The sequence below is a fragment of the Sipha flava genome, unplaced genomic scaffold (assembly GCF_003268045.1).
Source record: "Sipha flava isolate LNK unplaced genomic scaffold, YSA_version1 174_pilon_pilon, whole genome shotgun sequence".
NCBI classification, from domain to species: Eukaryota; Metazoa; Arthropoda; class Insecta; order Hemiptera; family Aphididae; genus Sipha; species Sipha flava.
Window position 1 is genome coordinate 1,054,606 of NW_020272000.1, and position 25,299 is coordinate 1,079,904.

At 29.2% G+C, this 25,299-nt stretch overlaps 4 protein-coding genes across 4 annotated transcripts in view; 2 read left to right on the forward strand and 2 right to left on the reverse strand.

The window, feature by feature from the left end:
• LOC112680126 (DNA polymerase epsilon subunit 3) overlaps positions 1-25,299 on the reverse strand; it is a 77,099-nt gene that overhangs the window by 5,725 nt on the left and 46,075 nt on the right. The window lies entirely within an intron of this gene.
• On the forward strand, positions 1,961-14,837 carry LOC112680124. Its single transcript, XM_025550126.1, has 2 exons — positions 1,961-2,142; positions 14,315-14,837. Exon 2 carries the CDS (start codon positions 14,349-14,351, stop codon positions 14,811-14,813), a length of 465 nt encoding a protein of 154 aa, XP_025405911.1. The 5' UTR covers positions 1,961-2,142; positions 14,315-14,348; the 3' UTR covers positions 14,814-14,837.
• LOC112680146 (craniofacial development protein 2-like) lies at positions 16,965-17,651 on the reverse strand. Its single transcript, XM_025550155.1, has one exon. The coding sequence runs from the start codon at positions 17,649-17,651 to the stop codon at positions 16,965-16,967; it is 687 nt and encodes a 228-aa protein (XP_025405940.1).
• LOC112680123 (sphingosine-1-phosphate phosphatase 2-like) overlaps positions 21,826-25,299 on the forward strand; it is a 6,928-nt gene continuing 3,454 nt past the window's right edge. Inside the window, exons 1-3 of the mRNA XM_025550125.1 lie at positions 21,826-22,586; positions 22,648-22,811; positions 22,886-22,975. Coding sequence (XP_025405910.1) covers positions 22,247-22,586; positions 22,648-22,811; positions 22,886-22,975 — 594 coding nt within the window. The 5' untranslated portion in view covers positions 21,826-22,246. The remainder of the gene's footprint in view (positions 22,587-22,647; positions 22,812-22,885; positions 22,976-25,299) is intronic.

A 25,299-nucleotide genomic window follows, 5' to 3' on the forward strand; every position in this document is an offset into this window, starting at 1 on the left:
GTACCATTGAATATGGAATAGTACATAAACGGTACCATTGACTTCTGACACAATAACAGGAGATGATGGATATCCGTTGTACCGACGTCGGTCTACGGAAGATAATGGCCATACGGTAACGATTAGAATGCAAAATCAAGACATCGAAGTTGATAATCGTTGGGTAGTTCCATACTCACCACTATTGTCGAAAATATTTAAGGCACACATTAACGTTGAGTATTGCAATTCGGTCAAATCGATCAAATACATTTGCAAGTATGTCAACAAAGGCAGTGATACGGCTGTTTTCGGAGTAGCTGCTGACAATAGTCATGATGAAATTGCTCAATATCAAATAGGCCGCTACATCAACATTAATGAGGCTCTTTGGAGAATTTATTCATATCCGATGCATGAACGGTTTCCTGCTGTTGTTCATTTGGCAGTTCATCTTAAAAATGGCCAACGTGTATATTTTACCAATGAAAATGTTCAAGGGAGAGTGGCACGTCCACCAGCAACAACATTAACCACATTTTTTCAATTTAGCGCAAGTGATGAATTTGCCAGAACTTTGCTTTATTCAGATGTAACGCATTATTACACTTGGACTGCACAAAAAACATGGCAACGGCGTAAAAAGGGAACAGCAGCTGATGGCCATCCAGGTCTTTTCTATGCAGAAACTATGGGAAGACTATACACAGTTCATCCAAATATGGTAGAATGTTATTATTTGCGGCTGTTGTTAGTGAATGTTGTGGGGCCGCGTTCATTTGAAGATTTGCGAACAGTTAATGGTCATTTATGTGCTACGTATAGTGAAGCGTGTGAGCATTTGGGTTTACTGGAAAATTATGCATGTTGGGATTTATCACTTCAAGATGCATCGATCGTTTCATTTCCACATCAAATACGTATGCTGTATGGCATAATAATATCAACATGTTTCCCATCGAATCCGATTGAATTGTGGAATAAATATCGAGATTTTATGACAGAAGACTTTTTGATTCGAATGCGCCATCACACAGGAAACTCTGATTTGATCATAACATTGGAAATGTATAATGAGGCATTAATAGCGATTGAAGATATGTGCCTTACGATCGCCAATAAAGCATTGGGACAATTAGGTATGATTTCACCCAATCGTCCAATACATGATTTTTTCGATCGAGAATTGCGACGAGAACAACAGTATGATATCAATGAATTGTTAACATTTGTGAATTTAAATGTTCCCAAATTAAGGCGGCTGGAGCAGCCTACATTTTTCATGCATTTGGACCAATAAGCTGGAACAAAATTCACCTAGTTCTAATTGTCCGATTTAAATTTTGAAAAAATATTTAAATTTGTTAGCTTCTTTACTATGTTTTGTAGGAACCACAATTTTATTATTTTTTCTTAATTTTTTATTAACTTGTATGCTAATTTTTAAAAAAAAAAATAAAAATTTGAATGCATTTTATTAAATAACTTGAACTATAATCAAAAATCCGTTTCCTACAAAACATAGAAGAAAAGTTGAGAAATTAGAATATATTAAAAAATATATAATCGGATTACCAGAACTAGACGAATTTTGTTCCAGCTTTTACCTCTTTTCACCAATTTGAAAAGAACAAAAAAATAGTTTCATGCGTTTGTGGTTGACTTGTGCATGCGCGTATGAGAATTAATGTGTTCTCGAAATTGCGATAACACGCGCAGCGACCGCATCGGTTTAGAGCCGCGACCGATTATAAAACTAATTTTGTACACATCATAAAATTGTATTGACTATAATAATAATAATATTATAAGCGATAGCGCCACATCACAGTATGAAATTATTTTTGTTTGTTTTGTGGATTCTAATTTACAATTATTATACGAGTATAATATTGTATCATATCTCATTCTACAAACGGTTATCAAAAGTATTGATGAATGATGTATTAGTATTATGAGTATTATTACAACGTGTTATTGATTCAATTTTTGAACTAATCTAGACAAAAAAGTTTATTGTAATCATTTATTATTAAAATGAGGGACTGTAGACGTAAAAAGATTCGACCAAAGTTGTCTGCACACCGGAAAAAACCTCATAATTTAAATAATTTAAGAAAATTAAATACCAATGAACCTTCAAAAGACTTAATTATTGATCAGGTAATTATGATTTATATTTTAAAATTTTAATTGATATTATAAGCCGGCGCTAAGTATTTATTAAAAAAAAAAAATGTGCAGCCCTATACGGTCGCCCGAGTCGTACGTGTCTTCCGCCATCCCTAATATTACCGTATAATAGTATAACCTAATTATTTAAACCTATTTGATGATATATTCGTTATTTATTTTTTTGGGGTACATGCTTAGCACATTGGCGTATGTTCCGGGAATTCGTATTTTAGTCGCTGGCCATTTGCGACAACAGATAATAACAATAATGCGATAACGGATTACACACACACTAATGTTCATTTACTACTCACACATCGATACACTCCAAATGTACATGTAATATGAATTGCCTAAATATTATTCCTTAAAACATGCAGCGCTCCAGCCCCCTTAAATGAACAATTTTTTTACATTATTGGTAATATCGTCACCTCAGTTCAAGACTGCAATTACTCAAAAATATTCAGAATTGAGTTATTTACGTGATATTATTTGCAAAGTTATGACGATTTCGATTCTATAACGCAATAACTTTTTATTTGCATTATTCGCCTCTAGAGGTCGTTTATTTCATTCTAAAACTAGTAGTTTCATAATTTGAGTTATTGTAGTCTTGAATTGAGGCGTCGATATGTATGATTTGATATGAAATACCCGCCAAATGATAAATATATTTAGTATCACATTAAACATTTTATGATAACACTACAGAGCCTACAACCAACATGTCCTTTTTTGGCGTACGCTGATATCACTAGTTAGCAATCTAGTTATCTTATTTATATCTGTGTGGTCAACTTATTTTCCGTCACGGTGCGGATAAGAATTTATTCCTACTATTTTCTCCGGGAATTTCATATTCAGGACGCGCGATCTATTTAGGTGTTTGGCAGACGGTATTATAATATTGTTACGTTTAACATTTATCAATTTCAACACTGAAGACTTCCATGAGTCATGGCTGTGATCCGTTAAGTATCGCAAAGTACTACGGAACAAAAGAAATATGAACAAACAAAAATTCGTCAAGTGTACGGGTCATGACCATCAAGGATCCAATGGGGAAGGGAGGTTAAGAGATTTTAGCCCCTTCAGTCGTATTTTAAGTTTTATAAAATTAATTGAAATGAGCTAAGTATAAATTAAATAATGATTATTATTTCTATTGCCTTTTTGTTTAATGTGTGAAAAAATGTAATAAATTATATTTATTTATATTATTTTAATATTTAAATATGAGGTATAAACATCAGTTTCAAAAAAAAAAAAAATAGTGATTAATTTTTGGTTTAGCCCCCAGTGGACTCATTTGGGAGGGGGCAACTTATGCATTCACCACAGTCTAGAGTTAGGCTATGCCTAAGTTGGCACATCATCAAAATATAAATACGTATTTCATAAAGCCATTACTATGTAAATCAGAAAAATGAGACGTGTATTGTACGGGGAACTTATGTTCAAAGTACAAAACATTATATTTTTGAAATAGTATTACGTTCCCTTACGTTAATTGACACTTTGGTAAAATGAGCCCCCTGAGTTAGCAATTTTACAAGCGTACACTGACTGCTCTATTCTAAAAAAATCTTGAAATTACAATACTATTAGCCAGGATCGTGTCTAGGGGGTACGAGGGTTGCGTATGCACCGGGCGCCTAATACTTCTTCATAATCTAAGTCAGGGGTTCCCAACCTTTTTATTATCGAATACCATCAGACACTTTTATAATCAATACGCTTACCATTTTAATTCTAATACATTTTTAGTATTATTTTTTATTATTTGAAATTTATGAAAGTAAAAAAATCTTAACTTTTTAGTTAAATCTTAATATTGAAATAACAATTATATTTTTTAAATTTAACGTAACTGAAATCAATATTTTGATTCATCATAACTGTTTAGAGTTTGAAGAATGGAAATCAATTGAGGAGGTTAGTTCTTAATTGAGGTTTGTTAAAAAAAGGGGACAAGATTTAACAAAAATAAACTGTAGCTACGAGTGTTTATTATTGCCATCGTTCTGAAATCTTTTCAAGCAAGGCTACTGGAAAACGTGCCATGAAAATTATTGGTTCATGTAAAATAAGCAAGTGACAAAATCAGTTATATATATTAATTAATTACTGAAATTTGTAATTATGTTTATCTGTTGTATATAATCGTGGCATTGTGATTTTTTTATTGTTTTATGTGTTGCTTTCTGTTAATTGATCTTCAATTCAAGTCGTTGGTGTTTATGGAATATATGAAATAGTTCATCTCTTATGATATAATTATATATTATTATGTACCTTCTTCTTCTTCTTTGTGTTCCTCTTTTATCGAAGGTTGTAAATAATCATGGTTATATGTTCTTTGTCCTTGGCTGCACTGAGTAGTTCCTCAGTATTATATTGGAACTAGAGCTCTTAATATACGTGAATTCACGGAATTCACGTGTCACCTGTCACGTGTAAAATCCAAAATAAAAACGTATATCCTTAACTTAATACTGTACTATTAATATTTTATTAAAACTTCAAGTGTATAACATAAAATTACTAATTTTACCATTGTAAAATGGATATATATTTTGGATAAACATGTATTTCACGCGTACACGTGAATTCCGTGACACGTGTTTTAAGAGCTCTAATTGGAACAACTCCCTTAAATTTTGCAGCCAGCTCGTTCTAGGTCTTCCCTTGCTCCTCTTCCCGCAAATTTTTCCTTGTATTATGAGCTGCAACACCTGATATTTTTCACCTCTAAGCAAACATCCAAAATATTGCAACTTCCTAGATTTTATAATCTTCATCACCTCTGATTCTTTGCCTATTCTTCTTAAAACTTTTGTATTTGTAACTTTGTCGACCCAAGATATGTTGAGAATTCTGCGGAAACACCACATCTCAAATGCTTAAATTTTTTGAACATCTGCTTTCTTTAAGGTCCAAGCTTCCATTCTGTACAAAAAGGTGGAAAACACGTAGCACTTTAACATCTTAGTTTTTAAATTCAATGGTAGATTTTGGTTTGAAAAACTTTTCCTTAGTTTGATGAACATAGATCTAGAAATTTCAACTCGATACCAGATCTCTCTTGAGTTATCCCCGTTCCTGTGAATCTTTATTCCAAGACACTTGTATGAATACACTCTTTCTATTATATCGTTGTTTAAGATTAATTTGAATTCATTATTATCAGTGTCTGTTCGGTCTTTCGTTATTAACATGAATTTAGTTTTCTTAACATTCATTTCAAGTCCATATTTGTTGCACGCAATGTAGAGACTGTCCATGCTTCTTTGCAGATGCGCCATGGTTCCCGTCAGAATAACGGTGTCATCGGCATATCTTAGGTTGTTAACAAATTTCCCATTTACTTTAACACCAATATGTTCGTGAAGGATCGCTTCATCAAAAATTGCTTCACTGTAAATATTGAATAATAGGGAAGACAAAACACAACCTTGTCTAACTCCATTTTTTATTTTTATTTCGTCGACTCATCGTCCACTTTAATTTTGGCGGTTTGATTCCAATAGAGATTTAAATTTATTCTTATATCACGGCTGTCAATATTTTTATCCTTTAATATTTTTATTAATTTGTCATGCTGTACGTTATCGAATGCTTTAGTAAAGTCTATAAAACATGCAAAAATATTTCTATTGACATCTAAGCACATTTGCATAAGGGTATTTATACTGAATAATGCCTCTCTTGTCCCCATTTCTTGCTTAAATCCAAATTGCGTCATACTTGACTACATATTTAGCATATATTCTTCGATGATCTTTAAAAATAATTTCAAGGTATGGCTCATTAGAGCTATTGTTCGATAATCTGAACATTCTTTAGGGTTATTTTTTTAGGGTTATTATGTACCTAATGTTTTAAAAAATTAAAAAAATATTATTGTTTGTACAGACTTGTTTTCATTATATTATCCTAAAATGACAAATCCCATCTATCATATATTTATCTAATAACTAATTAATTTATATCATATTTTGTATTGAATTTTGGTTTTAATGGATACTAAACATTGAAAGTATTATAAATAAAACTTAAGTAATAACAAATATTAGTATTTTATTGTAATTATGATTTTTGTTTGGCTTAATAATTCAATTTATGTTTGATTAAACTTTTGTTGAATAACTTAATTAATAGTTAACAATGAACTATGAACTGGATTTTAACGCAATGTCTGTTTTCCTTTAGTCAAAATTATGTTTAATAATAGGTAATTTTAGATAAATTCTGTCCTTCGTACATACAAGTAGTAGTTAAATGATGTGTAAATATAGAAATCAAATATTGTAAAACATATAGAGGGCATTACAACGAAGTAAAATATTTTCCCATTCCTAAGAAAGTCCAAGAAACAATTGCTGGTAAATAGTGTTTTTAAATTATGACGATTATAATATTATGATAATTGATAAGAAATACGATATGATAATTGATAAGATATTTGCTCTTGTGCTGTCTCAAGACGCTCATCTTGGTATGTTGACTAATGTTTACAATTCACGGTAATGAAAATATGAAAAAAGATCATCGTTTTCAAATAAAACCCCTCGAATTGGGAGGGAGGGAGTGCGCATAGGACCAAAGCTCTTCTACTATTTTTTTTTTTTTTTTTGCGTACCTCAATTATATTTTCTTACTGGAACGGGGGGACGTCACGTTTACCCTAACTAATGTACAAAATAATTTTTATTAAAATGTGGATTTCAATTTACGTCAATTTTATAACGGATATTACGATTTATAATATCAAAACTATTTTTGATATTCGTTTATTAATACGTTGAGCTTCGCTAGTATTATCATTTATAAGTGTTTAACCTATGTTAACCCAAATTACATTCTGAGTTCAGTAAATATTAAACAAAAAATGAATAAAATTCAAACATTTTGTCTGTGTTTTGTTTATGTTTTCTCTTGTCCACATCAAATTTGTTTCGAAATCACATAGCTTATTTTCAACGATCAGATATTCATTCAGTCAGTCAATGAAGTTCAAGAAATTCAGCCGTTTAGTATTCGGTATTTTAGTTGTTTATTTCTAAATAAAAATATATAGTGAAAAATTATCTATAGTAAATCGACATAAATTAAAATGTGGAAAATGAGAAAAATAGTGAAGATGAAGAATTCACTAAACTGTTGGTCCACACACGCTCGACAATGTTCTCCAGAACAGCAACAAAACGAAAACCTTTTGATGTTTACCGACACCGCTCGGGATATGACTGTTTTTAAAAATACGAACAATTTGTTGGAAAAAACAATTGTTATGAAAATGTTTTGATTTTGTCGAAAAATTCTGAGTTTCTGTTTTGTTTTACTTTTGTCGTCTTTGTATGGACCCGGCATAACACGTATCGATATTTGTTTTTCACATTAACGTACATACATACATATTTATGTAATATAGTGTTTATTTTAACTAAATTTAATTGTGAGTGATCTTTTATACCTAAATCCCACAATTCCTTTCCCCCATATTCAGACTTAGGACTGATAACTAAAATGTAGTTGGAGTGGTTAACATTTGTTTGGTTTTCATATAGTATATAATAAAAATTAATAATATAACGTGTAGGTATAGTCCACATATTATTTTTATAGGTATAAAATAATAATAATTATTATGGACTAAAAGAATTTTTCCCTTTTCACTTAACATGTAATAAATAATTATGTCCATTTTTATATTTTGACAAATTGTTATATTAACTGTTTGAATGTTAACTCTGTTAGTAATGGACGAGTATTGCAATCAATAAAATGAACTGTCCACACTATTTTGTATTATCTAGCCAATACGTAATAAAAATAATTCTAGGTAGAATGTAATACATTCAATTTTATCGCCAAGTGGGAAAATACCTACATATTGGTATAGTATTCGTCTAGCTTCAAATAAATTATTAATTGACGAATAATTTACCTTTGATTTTGTTTCTCAACTAAGTATAAAAATAATAACAGTATGACTATATTGTGAAGTGTTTGATCAAATAAAATTTGATTGTTTCTAAAGAGCGATTCATTTAGAGGTACTATTTTTAGATGGAAATTTATGACAGATAAAACATGAGTCGTATCAAACCGTCGTTATATTTTAGTTTAGTATTATTTGACATTTTATCATGGAACGACTTAGTCCGGCACAGCATCAACAAATTATTCAACTATATTACGAAAATCAGCATTCAACAAAGACTGTTTTTTGTAAGCTTAGAGAAACTTATGGTCCGCATAATCGGCCTACCAAACGCACAATTCGCTATATGATTAATAAATTTAAAACTCAATTTTTATTATTGGATAACACGCGACCAAATAGGCTTCATCCAGTACGTAGCGAAGAAAATATAGTGGCGATAGCTAGAAGTGTACGCGATGACCATGATGAGTCGATTCGGCGCCGTTCTCAACAACTAGGCTTGTCATATGCATCAACTTGAAGTATTTTACGTATGGACCTTGGTTTAAAAGCATAGAAAATTCAATTTGTGCAAGATTTGAAGCCAACCGATCTTCCGAGCCGTCAGAGATTCAGTGTATGGGCTCTTGAAATGTTTGAAGAAGATCTACTGCTTTCGACCAAAATTGATTCAGTAATGAGGCTCATTTTTCGCTTAATGGCTACGTCAATAAGCAAAATTGCCGAATTTAGGATGAAGAACAACCCGAAGAGATTCAAGAGCTGCAATTACATCCAGAAAAAACGACAGTTTGGTGTGGCTTATGGGTTGGTGGAATTATCGGTCCATATTTCTTCAAAAATGAAGCCGGGCAAAACGTAACTGTAAATGGCTTCCGTTATCATACCATAATAACGGATTATTTGCTGCCAGAAATTGAAGACCGTGATCTAAATTACGTTGGGTTTCAACCCTAAGATGGGTTTTCAAAAATATTCATGGAGTAGGATTTTTAGTATTATGTGAAATGCAAAAATATGTCATAAACTTTGTACCAATATCAGAAAAAATAGTTGTTATTCAGTTAAGTGGGAATCCAGTAAATATAAACCTAGTACAAGTATATGCCCCTACTTATGACGCCGATGATGTTGAGATAGAACATTTTTATTGTACAATATCAGATATTCTAAAAACATTTAAGAAACATGAAATGATAATTATTATAGGAGATATGAATGCTAAAATTGGACAAGGTAAAAGTGGCGATCTCATTGGTGATTATGGTCTAGGTGTTTGAAACGAACGCGGAGAAAGATTGAAGATTTTTGTTGAAGATGAAGACTTAGCTGTGTTAAACACCTTTTTTTAACTTGCCACCAAGACGTTTATACACATGGAGATCACCACGTGATCAACCTGGTGACATAGTTCGAAATCAAATTAATTACATGTTTATTAAAAAAGCGTTTTAAGAATAGCTGCGAGTAAAAACATATCCTGGTGCTGATATTGAATAAGATCATAATCCTTTAGTTGGTAGTTTCAGAATAAGATTTAAAGAATTTATTAAAAATCAATATAAGAAAAAATGGGATATGAGAAGATTGGAAGAAAATGAAACATATGAAAAAATTACAAAAAATATTGGGAACGTTTGCAGAGTCTTAGAAAGAGAAAACAACAATGTAGAGGAAACTTTTCAGAAATTGACTAATGCGTTATAGAGCATTGGCAAAGACAATTTGGAAATTAATAAAAATAAAAAAAAAATGGATGACAGAGAAAATATTGCAAATGATGGAAGTAAGAAGAATATTAAAAAATGACCCAGAAAAATATAAAGAGAGCCAAAAATGTTTAAAAAGGGAAATACGTAAAGCAAAGGAAATATGGATGAAAAATCAATGTGTAGAAATTAAAAATTTGGAAAGAAAACATGATAGATACAATTTACATAAAAAAGTAAAGGAAGCAGCAGGAACGTATAAGTCAAATACGATGGGGAGATTGCATGATGAAAATGACAAAATCATTGTAGACAAAAAAGAGATAATGAATACTTGGAGAAATTACATTGAACAACTTTATGAAGATATAAGTAGACCAAAAAGGGTACCTGATTTTAGTCAGATGGAAAACTTACCTATAATGATAGAAGAAGTAGTAAGAGCTATAGCACAAATTAAAAAGGACAAATCTCCTGGTCCAGATAATATATATGGTGAATTTTTAAAGTTAATAGATGAAGAAGGGGTATCCTGGCTCACTAAATTATTCAATAGAATATACACTTCTGGGGAGTTACCTCAAATATGACTAGTTATTAAAATTAAATTAAAATTAAAAGGAAGCTTGTGTTCGGTATAATATTTTTCGTAAAAGAACTTACATATGTAACCGCTATCTGCTATGTTTCGTGTGGGAACTTACTAAACCCCATTATACTAACATTTTCTTTCCCATTTTAACAGACTTAGAACTGTCTATGATCTATTTAGACCACAGGACCACATTTTTTTAAAATTCTATAATTTATATAATAATATAAAGTATTATTAAGTAATAAGAATATTATAATAATTAAAAATATTATACAATAATATTAATACAATTTTAATATTTTTAATATTTTTACCAACACAATTCTAATAATTTATATTTTAATAAAACAGAAACTATAAAAACATTTTTAACCATATCTGTGGTCTAAATAGGTCATAGACAGTACTAAGCAGTGGCGGACTGAAGGGGTCAAGTTTGACGCAGCTGCGTCAACTTTTTATTGGGGATGGTACTACCCGGCACCCCGTGCTAGTGGCGATAGCGTGGAATTACATGCTAACTTTTTATAAGTAAATAATGTATACTAGACTTTTACAGCATATTCTACTAATTTATTATTGATGGTACGTATTGTAAATTGTAATATATTAATTATTATAACCTAAACAGTATCTACATCTAACTAGGACCTAATACATAATTGTAGAAAGTATAATATTATTTGTATCATAATACGAGTAAATTTGGAAACCGAGAGGTGGAGGATAGCCCCATGGATTTGTGAGGTTTGACATTAGGTTTAAGGCCGTACCTGTGGAGGTTCAACCCTCCCCCCACCCGAAATTGTCTACCATTTTACACAAACTTAGAAATTTAACATCAGTTTTTTTTAATTTAATATTTTAATTTTTTAAATTATCCCCCCCACTCCCCAAAAATTTGTTCTAGGTACAGCCTTGATAAGGGGGTGGTTGTATATATTTAAATATGAAATTGCGTCATTTAAAATTTAAGTTCAGTCCACCACTGGTCCTAAGTATGTTAAAATTGGAAGGAAAATGTTAGTTTAATGTAATACTTACTAAAAAATATTCAGGTACTAGTGTAAAATAATTCAGGACCCAACTAGTGTAGTACTTATAAAAATCCGGGACCCAAATAGTACACTATCTGTGATTAGCCCCTAGTACTCGGGACCCAACTCGGATGTTCCAAGCTTTACCATAGTTAAAAAAAAAAGGAATGGTGCTTGGGACTAAATAGTCCTAATGCCCTCCCTTTCAACGGCCTTGTTTATGAATTACCCATATGCATAAGCGTGCTCAGACATAAGTGGTAGCGTAGTCATACATAACACATTAATATTTAATATTAACAACAAATTTGAATGGGATAACTTCAATAATTATATTTTTCCAATACTCTTATACATGTATTTACCATTTACGGACGTTTCGAAGTGATTGAACATAATATGGTTATTCATTATTGTGATTATAATGAATATTTTGTAGAGAAGGGAAGGTTAGAGGGAAGGGTTGTTCACTTGGGAAGTGACTACGCTGACTATCCCGTGCGCACGTTTATGCCCATATGACTTCGGTAATGCGCAATCTAAAATGTAATTATTATTATTATTAAGTAATTGAAAATGTATTACTCATAATTTGGTATTGCTCGTGTATTGTGTTATTGTAATAACTTAACTTTGTGCTGGTATACATATTTTACCCAGAAAAGTTACAAAAAAATGTGTGTATAATAAAATAATTAAAATCGTTTTTAATACATTTACTTTAATTCATAATTAAAGAAATTATTTGTTATAAAAAGTTATCTTAATATATAATTTAGTAAATTATATAATTATCTTAAAATTGAAAAATTACATATTTATAATCAATGATTTTAAATGAATTACATAGGAATAAAAAAATATATGTTAAAAAAATTTGATAATATTTAAATATACTCGATTTAGGTTTATTAAACTTGAACTAAAAAATCTAATAACAAGTATTTATTTATCAACTGTAGATCAATATGTCAAAGCAATTTTCCCAGTTTTTAGATAAGTAATTAATGAATGCAATATTTATTATATACTTACATCACGTTATTGATAAAACATATTTACCAATAATATGTATATTTATTTATAGAATTTTTTAGTGGCTATAATAAAATATATAAAAAAATATTTTTGATATAGGTTTTTTTTAACATTTTTGTTAGATACTCGTCTATTTGTCTATAATTAAAATAAATTGTATCTTCTTTGTTAACTTATATATAATTGATATAAAATTTAATTTAAAAAAAAATAACAAATAGCAGTACTAGCAATTCATAGTATTAATATTATTAGATATATACTAATACGTATACAAAAATTATTCTGTAAGCTATAGCAGAGGTCATCGTAGTGGTTTTACAATAAAAATATTTAAGATATAAGATCAGTTAAAACTTTTAAGTAAATTCTTAGTAACATTTCACACGTTGTTTAATTTTAAGTAAATTAATCATTCGACATTTTTAGTTTTCAATATTCTAGCTTATATCTTTTAAATTCTGGACAGAGGAAGGATTTCAGTTTCAAGAAACATTTCAACTCAATTAACCAATTTTTTAGTCCAATTTAAATCTTTAACAAGTCCTCTTATTTCATTACTTACTAAAGTCTTCGACTCATTACTAATAAAATTACTTAGACACACTTAAATAATTCACCTATTTCATTCCTCCTTTGGAACGCAAATGGCCTACAAAACCATTAGCACAATCTGCATTTTTGCCTCAACTCCAGAAATATAGACATTGCACTTATCACTGAAACACATTTTATACCAAACAAAACCTTATTCTTATTAAATTACTCCATTATCCGAACTGACCACCCCGACGGCACTGCTCGCGGTAGCTTAGCAATCTTTTACGTAATAATATTAAACACAGTATCAGTCTCCCGACTGCTAACCAATCAATACAAAGTTCAAATATCCAAATTAACATTAACAACACAATTACTACCATTTTTGCTGCATATTTCCCTCTCGGAAATCCAATCAACGAATACTTCTTAAATGATTTATTTTCTTCTCTCAATAAAAATTATTTTATAGGAGGCAACTTCAATTTAAAACATCCATTTTGGGGTAATAACACTGCCGATACCCAAGGTCGCAATCTACATAAATTTTTAAGTAATTTTAACCTACTTAATATCCCATCCTTAACAGTGGCGTATACAGAAAATATTTTCAGGAGTGGCTACTATGGACAGAGTTAATTTACCACTACTATCTAAGATTAACTTTATATTTTACTATACTTTTATTTATTATTTTTGTTAACCCCCCCAAAAAAAAAAAAAAAAAAAAAAAAAAAAAAAAAGCAAGATTGAATATACGACACTGTTTCTTATAGTAAGTATAATCTTGTATTTATGAACAAAGGATATATGATGTAGACTTGACTATTTTATATATATGTCTAACAAGGGCGTATTTGTGGGGAGCGAAGAGGGCATTCGCCTCTCCCTCATGTCTCGTATTTTTTTTGAATATAATACATTGATTTACTTAAAAAATGTAATGTATAAATAATTAAGAATATAAATTACTAGTCTATCATTATAGTATGATAATACATTTAATAATATAATATGTCAATAAAGTCACGGGTATAAATTTTTGTTTATCTTCTTATATCATAACATTTTTGGTTGTGGAACGAATAGTGGTATTATCTTCCATGGATATTGCTACGGTTATAGACATTTATAACCATAACCGAGGTATTTATCAGATAATATAAAGTAATTTAAAATAACACTTTTAAGTATCCAAAACCCCCAAAAAAAATAACGAAATTACCAATAATATTATTAATCTTCTCAACAATACTAATAAACTTATAACACTAACATGGATTTCTAGCCACACCGGAATTGAAGGTAACGAAAGAGCAGACATGATGGCAAAACAAGCAACCAGTGATCAAACCATCGAAATATTGAACTTGCTTTCTAAAAATGATCTTAAAAGAGAAGCCAAAAATATCATATCAAACTTATGGCGTAAGGAATGGCATTTTCTGAGGGACAACAAATTAAGAGAGATTAAACCCATCACCGATAGATGGATTAACCCATCAAACATAACTAGACAACAAGAAGTAATTCTAACCCGCTTAAGGATTGGACACTCCTGGCATACCCACAAACACCTCATGGACAAAACAGACTCAGAACCATGCATCACCTGCGGATCCAATATCTCCATCAAACATATCCTTTTAGAATGCCGCCAATTTAATGAAGAAAGAACTAAACACAATATTCCAAGTAGCATCGCCGTATGTCTCAACAATGAACCTCAAAATATCAACAGTACACTAAGTTTTATAAGAGACACCAATTTATACAAAACCATTTAACTTTTATTCTCTGTATTTTGCTTCTTTCGCTTCTAATTCATATAGTTTTGTTACCTACTATATATTTATAATTATTTACCTATAATGTATTAATTAATGTGTAATCATCATTCGCGGCCAATGACCTATGTTGTCGAGGCCTTGTTCTTTATAATAAAAATAAAAAAAAAAACACTTTTTTTACCACATATTTACTAGTTAGTCATTTTTTGGTACGTATATGCACATTGTATATTTTTGTATTTATTAGATTTATATAAGTCCTTAATAATTTTACTCGTTTAGTTTTTTTTACAACATAATATCTGATACTTTTTATTATGCATAGGTATTTAGTCATTTTTTTGTGCACAAATGCATACATATTTGTGTATTTTATAGAGTTAGAAGCCCCTAATCCAAATAATAATCATAATAACTGACAATATTTGTATCTATATTCTTTTATTTGCAAATTTTTTTTTTTTTTTACGGCCTTTTAGATCACACATCCAAACATAACTGCCTCCATCCTTCATGATTTTGCGTTAGTATATGCCAATCTTCCTCCGAGTAGAAATCTGTTATATCTTTTTTGACACAATCCTCCCATCGCATTCGGGGTCTTCCCAGTGGTATTTTCCGTCTTGGATTCTCTTGTAAGACTGTCTGTGTTATAGCAACAGGTTTTTCCACACATGACCTGTTATAAGTCTTTCGCATAGACTTTTCACTGTATTTATATCAATCCCTAAAAGCACTATGTCATCTGCGTATGCTAAAATACTTATTGACGTTCCATCAAGTTTTATCCCTTCATCTGGTGAGATATTCATCATTCTAATTACTTTTTCCATAACTAAATTAAAAATAATTAGAGATAGTGCATCACCTTGCCGTAGGCCTGTATTCACCTGAATTTCTCTTGATAGTATGTTACCAACTTTCACTTTTACCATGGTCCCATTTAATGTGGCCTTAATTAATCCTATACGTTTTTGTGGGATGCGGAAATGTTCTAAAATTTTGTATATACTTTCTCTGTTGATACGATCATACACCTTTTTGAAATCTACAAAAAGTGTATGTAGTTCTTGATCGAATTCCTAAGTTTTTTTGAGCTAGTTGTCTTATAATAAATATTTGGTCTACTGTGGATTTATTTTCTCTAAAACCACCTTGATAGTCATCTATGATATTTTCCGTCAATGGCTTAATTCTATCTAGAATGAAATACGATAGAATTTTATAAGTTATATTCACTAAGGCAATACCTCTATAGTTGTTACATTTTTTTCATCATCCTTTTTGTGTATAGGGCAAATTAATGCCATATTTCAATCTTTAGGGATCTGTTCAGTATTCCAAATTTTCTCAATTAGTTTATGAATCATCTTAATTATTATTTCATCAACACATTTTAGGATTTCGCCTTGTATACCATCTCGTTAGGTGATTTATGGTTTTTTAATCTCTTAATTTGTGTCTTAATTTCTTGTAACGTAAGTGTTTTATATTCACAATTATTGGGTTGTTCTTGTATACAATCATAGATTCCTTCAGGGTTTTCTCCATTCAGCAAATGTTCAAAATCTTCTGCCCATCTTTCTGATATTTCCATCTTTGTTGTTATCAGTTCTCCATCCTAATTTCTTATAAATGTTTCATATCATTTATATCCTTTTCTCATCCCATTGACTTTCTGGTACAATTGTCTACTTCTGTGTGCTCTGTGATCCGATTCTGCCATTTCTATAATTTTATTTATATACTTTATTTTTTTCTCCTCTGCAGATATCATGGGCTTCCTTTCTTCTTGTAGTGTATCGTATTCCGTTGAGTTGGTTTGTTGTATCTGTTAACCATCTCGCTTCTTTTCTTCTTATTATGGCTTCTTTGCACACTGTATTAAACCATGGTTTCCTTTTAGATTTCCCTCGTTTTCTGATAATTTTTTCTGATGTCTTCGTAATGATGTTTTTTATTATCCCCCAAAGGAATTCAATAGTATGAGTCTCATTAATATCTGTTAATTGTGTCAATCTCCCCACTTCGGTTTGTAAAGCTTTACATATCTCTTCATTCTCGAGCTTTGTTTTTTTCATATTTGACACAGTTGGAGTCATCAATCTGTTGTCTCGCCTTCAGCTTGATATTGAGCTTCCCAACTACCTAATAGTGGTCTGAGTTACAATCTGTTCCCCTATATACTCGTACATCGTTGACAGTATTTGTGAATCTCTCATTCACTAGGATATGGTCAATTTGATTGATATATTGTCCATCTGGTGACCTCCATGTACTTTTATTTATATCCTTATGGGGCAACATTGTGTTCATTATCCTGAATCCTTTGCCAGTTACAAGGTCTATTAGTTTTATATCATTATCGTTTGTTGTTTCGTATAAGCTATACTTCCCTATGGTAAGTTTAAGGAACTGTTCTTTTCCTATTTTTGCATTCATATCACCCAGTATAATTCGGATTTTGCTATTATTTATTCTCGACAAGATATCTTCTATCTCTGCATAAAATTCTTCTTTTTCCTCTTGTGACTTCTCCTCCGTTGGTGCATGTACATATATAAATATTATATCAAAAAGCTTGGCCTTAACTATAAGAATAGCAATTCTATAGTTGATAACTTTGAACTCTTTTATCGTATGCACTAGGCTTTTGCATACTGCTAAACCAACCCCAAACTGTCGTCTTTCATTGTACTTACCATACAGAATAGTGGTATCATTTATGTCTATGGTTCCTTCGTCATTCCATCTGATTTCTTGTAATGCTACTATCTTGACTTTATATTTCTCAATTTCCTTGACTACACTTATAGCTGTTCCAGGTTGGGACATTGTCCGTAAATTCCATGTTCCAAAGAGTAAATCTTGTTTCCTGTGTTCGCTCGTTTTTTCCATTGAATCTATATGTCCGAGGCATGTTGTTGTTTGGGTCCTCAACAAAAGATTTTTACAAGGCAGGGCTGTTAGCCCTGCGCTAAACCTCCAACCTAGAGGACCAGTCCACACCACCTAATTAAAGGCAGTGTTGGGCTATTGTAATACACTGCGAAGTACATCGGGCGATGGGTGCGCCACATTCCCTACGCCTAACTTTAACTTGCAAATATTGGCCAAAAATATATTTTTGTAAATTGAAAACATGGTTAAGAGCAAGAATAGGCCAGCATAGACTAAAAGGTTTGACTTTATTGCATGTGTTTAAAAATATTATTGTATTCATTGATGAAACAATCAACAAATTTGCCAAAATGAAAAAAGAAATTTGGAATTTGTTATTTGACTACTTACCAACCATATGTTTTCTACTTAGATATTTGTTAAATTAAGTTCCCTATCTTAATTGTTTTAAAAAGTATTTAAAAAATAATTAATAAGTACTATTACTACTATGATAATTTTTTGTTTTTTTTTTTACAGGATTCAGACTGAAGGTACAATTTTAATATAAGAACTATTTGTGTTTTTATTATTAATACTTATTTTATATGCAGTAGGTTTTAAATATATTTATTAAATAAATACTTAATTCAATTTAGTACTTGGCCATGGCCTCAACTTAAATACGCTCTTGATGTCTACTTGACTATTTTTATAATAAAATATGTTATGAATAAAATGTATCATACAATTATAATTTATTTATTATATTATTAACTCTTAATAAGCATGGAGCCATAAATTTAGAACCTTAAAACATTTTAATGAACTATTGAAATACAATTGAATAAAATAAATGCAACCCGGTAAATAATTTTTCTATTTTTTATTTTATACAATTTTTTACAATATAATTAATGTTACAGTACAATTTACATTTTACATTTTTTTTTTGTACTATTTTACGATGGATAGTTATTAAAGCTAATCCAGTTAATCGGATGTTTCCACGTTGATTTTGTACGTAAGTTTTTAGTCTCCCAGAGTTGAAAAGCTTCTTTCAACTTTGGATGGGCAAAATATTTTGAACATCGATATTTCGATATATCGAAATTGTAAACATCGATAGTATCGATATATTGGATTTTTAAAAAAATATTGATGTTTTTTTGATTAATTTAAAAATGAAAAAGGATACATCAAATTTTAAATTAATAAATTATTACAAAACATATGGAAATAAATTAACGATACTTATTCAAAAGGCATAAGAACAATATTACAGCAGTAAAATAGAAAAAATGTAATGGTAATGGACGGGAAATAAAACAGTTAATAAAATAATAACGGGAATAAAATAGTTAATGGTCTAGATGAGAATGTGTGTATTAATGAAATTTTAAAAAGTCAATATGTCCTGGGGCGTATTTAATTAGGGGCCATGGGTTCCGTTGCCCAGAGCGGCACATTTTTAAAGATTTAGAGAGGCGGACAATTTTTATTTCTTACTTTACACACTGATACAAACTCACGCAAATGATTTAACAACATGTTTTCTAAATGAGTGTATACAATTTTAAGGCCATATAAAAAATATTGAAGTTAAGCTTACAACAATACAGATGTTACAGTTTATAAGAGAACATAATTTTACTAGTGTTAATCTTTATGCTGAAGTTGCTTTACGTATTTTTTTGTGCACACCATCTACAAATTATAGTGCAGAGAGTTTTTTTTCCACGCTAAAAAGAATAAAAAACAATTTTCGCTCTACAATGGCACAAGACCGGTGCTTGGCTTTAGCGGTATTAACAATTGAAGCTGAAATAACCACTTTATTAGATTTTGAAAAAAATAATTAATGATTTTGCAAGGAAGAAAAAGATTTAAATTTTGTATTTATATTGTATACCTAGCAGTTTATAGAGGTTTTAATAAATCATATTAATTAGTAACAACATTTTTTTTTTGACTTGGGGGGCAAAATATGGGTTGCCCTTACCCTGAAATTCCTAAATACACCACTGAATATGTCTAATTATAAGATCTTATTTGAATATGTATATGCTAAATATGCTACTAAAACATTTTCTATAAAATTTGTATTTACTTAATATTAATTAATTAAATCTTACCTTCAATTATATTATTATATTAAATAATCTTACTACAATAAGAATTATAATTTATAAGAACGCCGTATACCAGATATAATCTTAGCTCAGTTGGTATACGTATCAGCTATTGTTAATGTATTCTTAACATAATAATTTACTTATTGTTATTATGTAATTACAATTATTTTTTTTGGGTGAAATAAATAAAATATTAGGATAATAATTATCCTAAGTTATTATCCGATAATTATTATCGCCACCTATCATTATCAAAATTATAGTGCAACAGCGCAACATGATATTTATTGCAGTAGCAATCTATAAGTAATCTCGATTATTTACTTGAGTAAATAACTATGGTATAAATATACATAATGTAATTAGTGATCTGAGTAGTATGTATCGAACTAGTTGAGCTTGATATTTTAAACAATAAAATTGTTCCTATTGTTTAAAATCTCAGAGTTTTGCTTAAAGCGAGGTTGTATCTAAATTACTAAGTATTGAATTACAATTTTTTGTATGGTTATACTCATGTGCTCAAAAATGCTGTAGTCTTACTCTACTTCATACATGGTTTTATCACGGAAATATTTATTATTCATTTTTTTCTTTATCTCTTTTGATTTATTTCTTCTGGATTTGTTTAAATACGAAATCTATAATTTCACTTATTCTGAGGTTTGAATATAATTATGTTATTTTTCCGTATTTGATGTTCGGGCGATTTGGATTGCTTATTGCTTATTTGATATTCGAAAGGATATCTCTCGTTTTAATCTCGGTCAACATTACTAATTCATATACAACACTATAATAATACTAACGTAGTATCACGGTATTTGCACGCGGTCTGTTCGTGGTGCCAGTGTTTTAGTGTTAAACGTTCAACGTTGTTGGAGGCTGGCACATAATGGCTATTATTAAAACAATAATCTATAATAACGCGGAGGCCGTAGATCAGTATTCATTGTGCTCGTCAAACAGCCGTGTGTAATGACACTAAATATTTTATTCACGGATCTCATCAACTGACCTCAGATTGCTAGCAATTAATTTTTATTAGCCATCCGACCGTAACCGTATATATACATTAGTGTAAATAATAATGACAAAATGAAACCTAGACCTGGTGCATCTTGTCGCACGTATGTAGGTACGAAAAAAAATAAAATACATTTATTGTACTTCGGTTCATTCCCCTCCGATTGCGACCGTACTCCACACCTCGTTGAAATCGGGATTTCCTATCTAAAATTTAAAAATAAGTAGTTATTTTAAGTTTTTTTGATTTTGGAAAACATTCTTAATAATGTCATTCATATAATAGTCATATAAAAGTTCATCATGGATTTCAATAAAATATTAGAAAAAGTTTTTTTGATAATAACTGTGTACATGCGTGTACAACCGTTGATTAAATATTGTACTTTTATAGTTGAACAATTGATGTATAGTGAGAAATGTTTTAATATTATCATTAAGGTCTAGTTGATATTTGCAATCGGTATTCGCAGTGCTCGTCTTGGCAAAATTAAAAAAGGGGGACTCTGTTAAATTAAAAAAAAAAAAAATTCCCAAAACTTTAAAAAAAAAACGTTATAATTTTAACGTAATTATAGTAAGGGGACACTAAGATTTCAGAAAATTAAAATACTCCGTCGCCCTATGTCCCTCACAAGTCGAGTACTGAATATATATATATATATATATATATATATATATCACGGAATACAATATTTTTATTTTTAATCATTTAATTTAGACTGTTGCCTGTTGCCCATTGCTTTAAATATTGTCGAATACTATTATTTAATAATTAAATATTAATTGGCAATATCACAGAATATAATAATGGCAATACCTAAAGCAATGGGCAACAGGCAACAGTTTAAATTTAATGATTAAAAATAAAAGTAATGTATTCTGTGATACGGTTATCAATTACCATCATACCAAATACCATCATTGGTTGTGATGAGGTTTTCAAATAAAAAAAATAAAAAAAATCAACATTTGTACGGTTTGTAGTGTATTCAGTATTGTAGTTAATGTCATCACCGGTCAGCTCTTCGTTGCTGTTCGGTATGCCGTCCGTGAAACTAGTGAAATAATATGTTTAGTATGTATAGAATTAATGAAACGAAAGAATGTGATTTACATAAATTAATCAAATGGCTGTCAAATTACCATACAGTTTGTGAGCAACTATCGTGTTCGAAATTAAAATTGTTCTCCCAGCGTTTGTTAAGATAACGTTCTATTAGTAATCTAGAATAATAATAATTCCTTTACTATCTTTTATTTATATTTTTTCCTTATTATTTTTTTATTGTTATGCGTTCCACACCGAAGTCTCAACCCGAATAGTTTACAGCGTTACATTGTTTATATTAGCTGTGTCTGCATAGTTTTTAGTTTAGTATAATAAGCATGAACAACATCAGGGGTTGTATTAATTATTTGAAAGATCCAGAGTTGGTTGCTCGTTTTCAAAGATTTTTCGGAGTCTTACGCTATGAGATCTCAGAGAATGGCACCATGTTACCAAACCTTGAAAATGGCCAATCCAAAACCAACAGCAGTGTTGTGCGAAAGGAAAATGAGATTGATCATTATATTACCAATCACTTTTGGTATTATTTGTATTTGTTCGGCACGTATCTTGGTGATGAAATTGGATATTCAATTATCATACCATTTTTGATTTGGAATGTAGACTCGGCGGTTGCAAGGAAAATGGTACTTGTCTGGGCTGTCGTCATGTATATTGGTATTGTTTATTGATTATGTTAACTAGATAATGTTTTTTTTTCATTATGGTTTTCATTTAGGTCAGTCCATTAAAGATATAGTACAATGGCCAAGACCAGCATGTCCTCCAGTTGTTAGACTGCAAACAAAATGGTCCATTGAATATGGAATGCCATCAACTCACGCAATAATCAGTCTTGCTTTACCATTTTCTATTTTACATTATATATCAAATCGATATCAAGTGATTGATCTTTCAATAAGTTATAACTTTTTTAAATAAAAACTATTTTATATCAATTTTATTTTTTCTTATAGATTAACTATAGTATTGGCATTGTTATAGTACTTTTATGGTGTTTGTTAATTTCACTTAGTCGTTTATACTTGGGCATGCACTCAGTTTTGGTAAGTCTTGTCTACATTTATACATAAAAAACTAATCATATTATTATACTTAAAGTACAGGTATGATTTAAATATAAATAGGTGACTGATTTTTAAGATTAATAGTGAGTTTTTCAAACTGCTGTTAATATTAAACTTAAGGTTTAGAGAAAACTCTAATTAAAAGCTTAATTCGTTATTGATATTATGGATATTAATTATTGCAATTTATATTTATCATATAAATCGGAATTTTTCAGTGTTTCACTGATGACTTGCATAAATATATATTGGATTTGAACCTTGATCCTCAGGTGTATTATAGTATTTTATATATCAAATACCCAGTAACCTTAGTTGTGTAAAAAAACTTATTATTTTTAGTACAACCCATGCTAAATTGTGTCATTTTTGTTTTTGAATTTAGTTTTTATTATTGTAATTCTCAGAAATTCTTGTAGAATACTAAAGTTTACTAGGTTAATATATCAATTAAAATAATTAAATAATTAATAAATTGAAAGGTGTAATCTCTTATCATATTAGTGATAGATCTTTTTTCAAAATTTTATTCATGCTTCATTTTATTTTTTTATAATTTTCCTTTTCATATATTTTACTACATACTTATACTATTTAAAGATATAGATCAGGGGTAAAAAACTTATTACATATTTGCCATGATATGCAATTATCTATGCATATATTTCACATGAAACAATATGAACATTTTAATTAGAGTAATTTTACCATTTTAGCACATAAAAAAAAAAAAAAAAATTGTCAATATAAATTATAATCAGATGTAATATTAGAAAAATATTTTAAGTTTTCACAATTATTTTTATTATCATTGTTTATGTTGCCAAGACTTAAGGTGTAGTACTCATGATTTTTTAATATAAAGTATATACCTTATATTTTAAATTATCTCATTTTACATTTTTTTTTATAAATTACTAAGTATGTGATTTATGTATCAAGTGGTTATTTTATAATCTTTTCTAATATTATTTCATATTACTCCTTTATTTTTATTGAATGGAACAATATTAATTACAATTTATAAACTTATAATTAAAACTTTTATAAGCTATAAATTTATAAATTTCAATTGTAACAAGATTTACAGAATAGAAATCATATATTATTATAAAATAAGATTATTTCTTACTTTAATATAAATTCACATTCTTATTTTTCATGGATTATAATTTTTTTAGTTTATTGTATAAGAAATTATACTTCTAAATTTAAATATAAAACACTTATATTCCTATTATTATATACCTATAATAATATAATTTTATAAAATCTTTTGTAATCATTTTACTATACAAAAGCTTTGTTTTATACATTTTTATTAAACTTATTGCATTGTTGTAGTTTTAAATTTTAACATTTTTTATAGAATATTTTCTCTATTTTTCTAAATTTTAATAATTAGTATATTGACAGTAGTTAATAACTTATTATAATAATAATTATAATTATTTTGATATTTAGAACATTTTTTAAAAAAAAGACATATTCATGTTCATTAAATAATTGTTATTTTCTTAATTCTTTGTTCTATGATATTTTCATTTTATTATAATAATTATATTTAAAAAAAAACATTTATAATTTAAATTGTTATCTTAAATTATATTATTCAATCAAATATTTTTTGTAAGTTCTTATCACACTTTTTTTTTTTCAAGAAAAGTAATAAGTATTTCCATGTATATTAAATTTAATGTTTTAATTGTTTTATTGCAAAATATTATCTTCAATAATAATTTTTAGGCCCTTACACAATGTTTTAATTGTATGTGAATACAAATATAACGTTTAAATGACATTAATATTTTGTTGATGATTAATTACTTAATTGTTTATTTGCAAAAATAATTAAATATTTGTCCAATTGATTATTTTTTATAAATTTTATTTTATTTTTAAACCATTTATAAAAGTTTCAGTTACTGAACTGAATAGGTTATTAAACTTGATTTAATCTGAATTAAAATAGAATCATCATTAATTGCATAATTTTTCGTTAATGTTTTAAGTATAAAATTAAGTATAAGTATGAAATTGATGAGTATATTTTATTTATAATTAAATTCATCAATATTATCTGTCTTAACATTAAACAAAAATCTAAAAAGTTTACTATTTATGATCTATATATACAGGGGCATGCCTAAGGGGAGGGCGTTAGGGGTTAATATTATTTAAAAATGTAATAAAATTTAAAAGATAGAAAATGTTCTCTCAGGGCAGTGTTTCCCAACCTTTTTGTAATGGCGATCCATAAATGTACTGCTTTTTGGTTGCGCGATCCAAACCCCCCCCCCCCT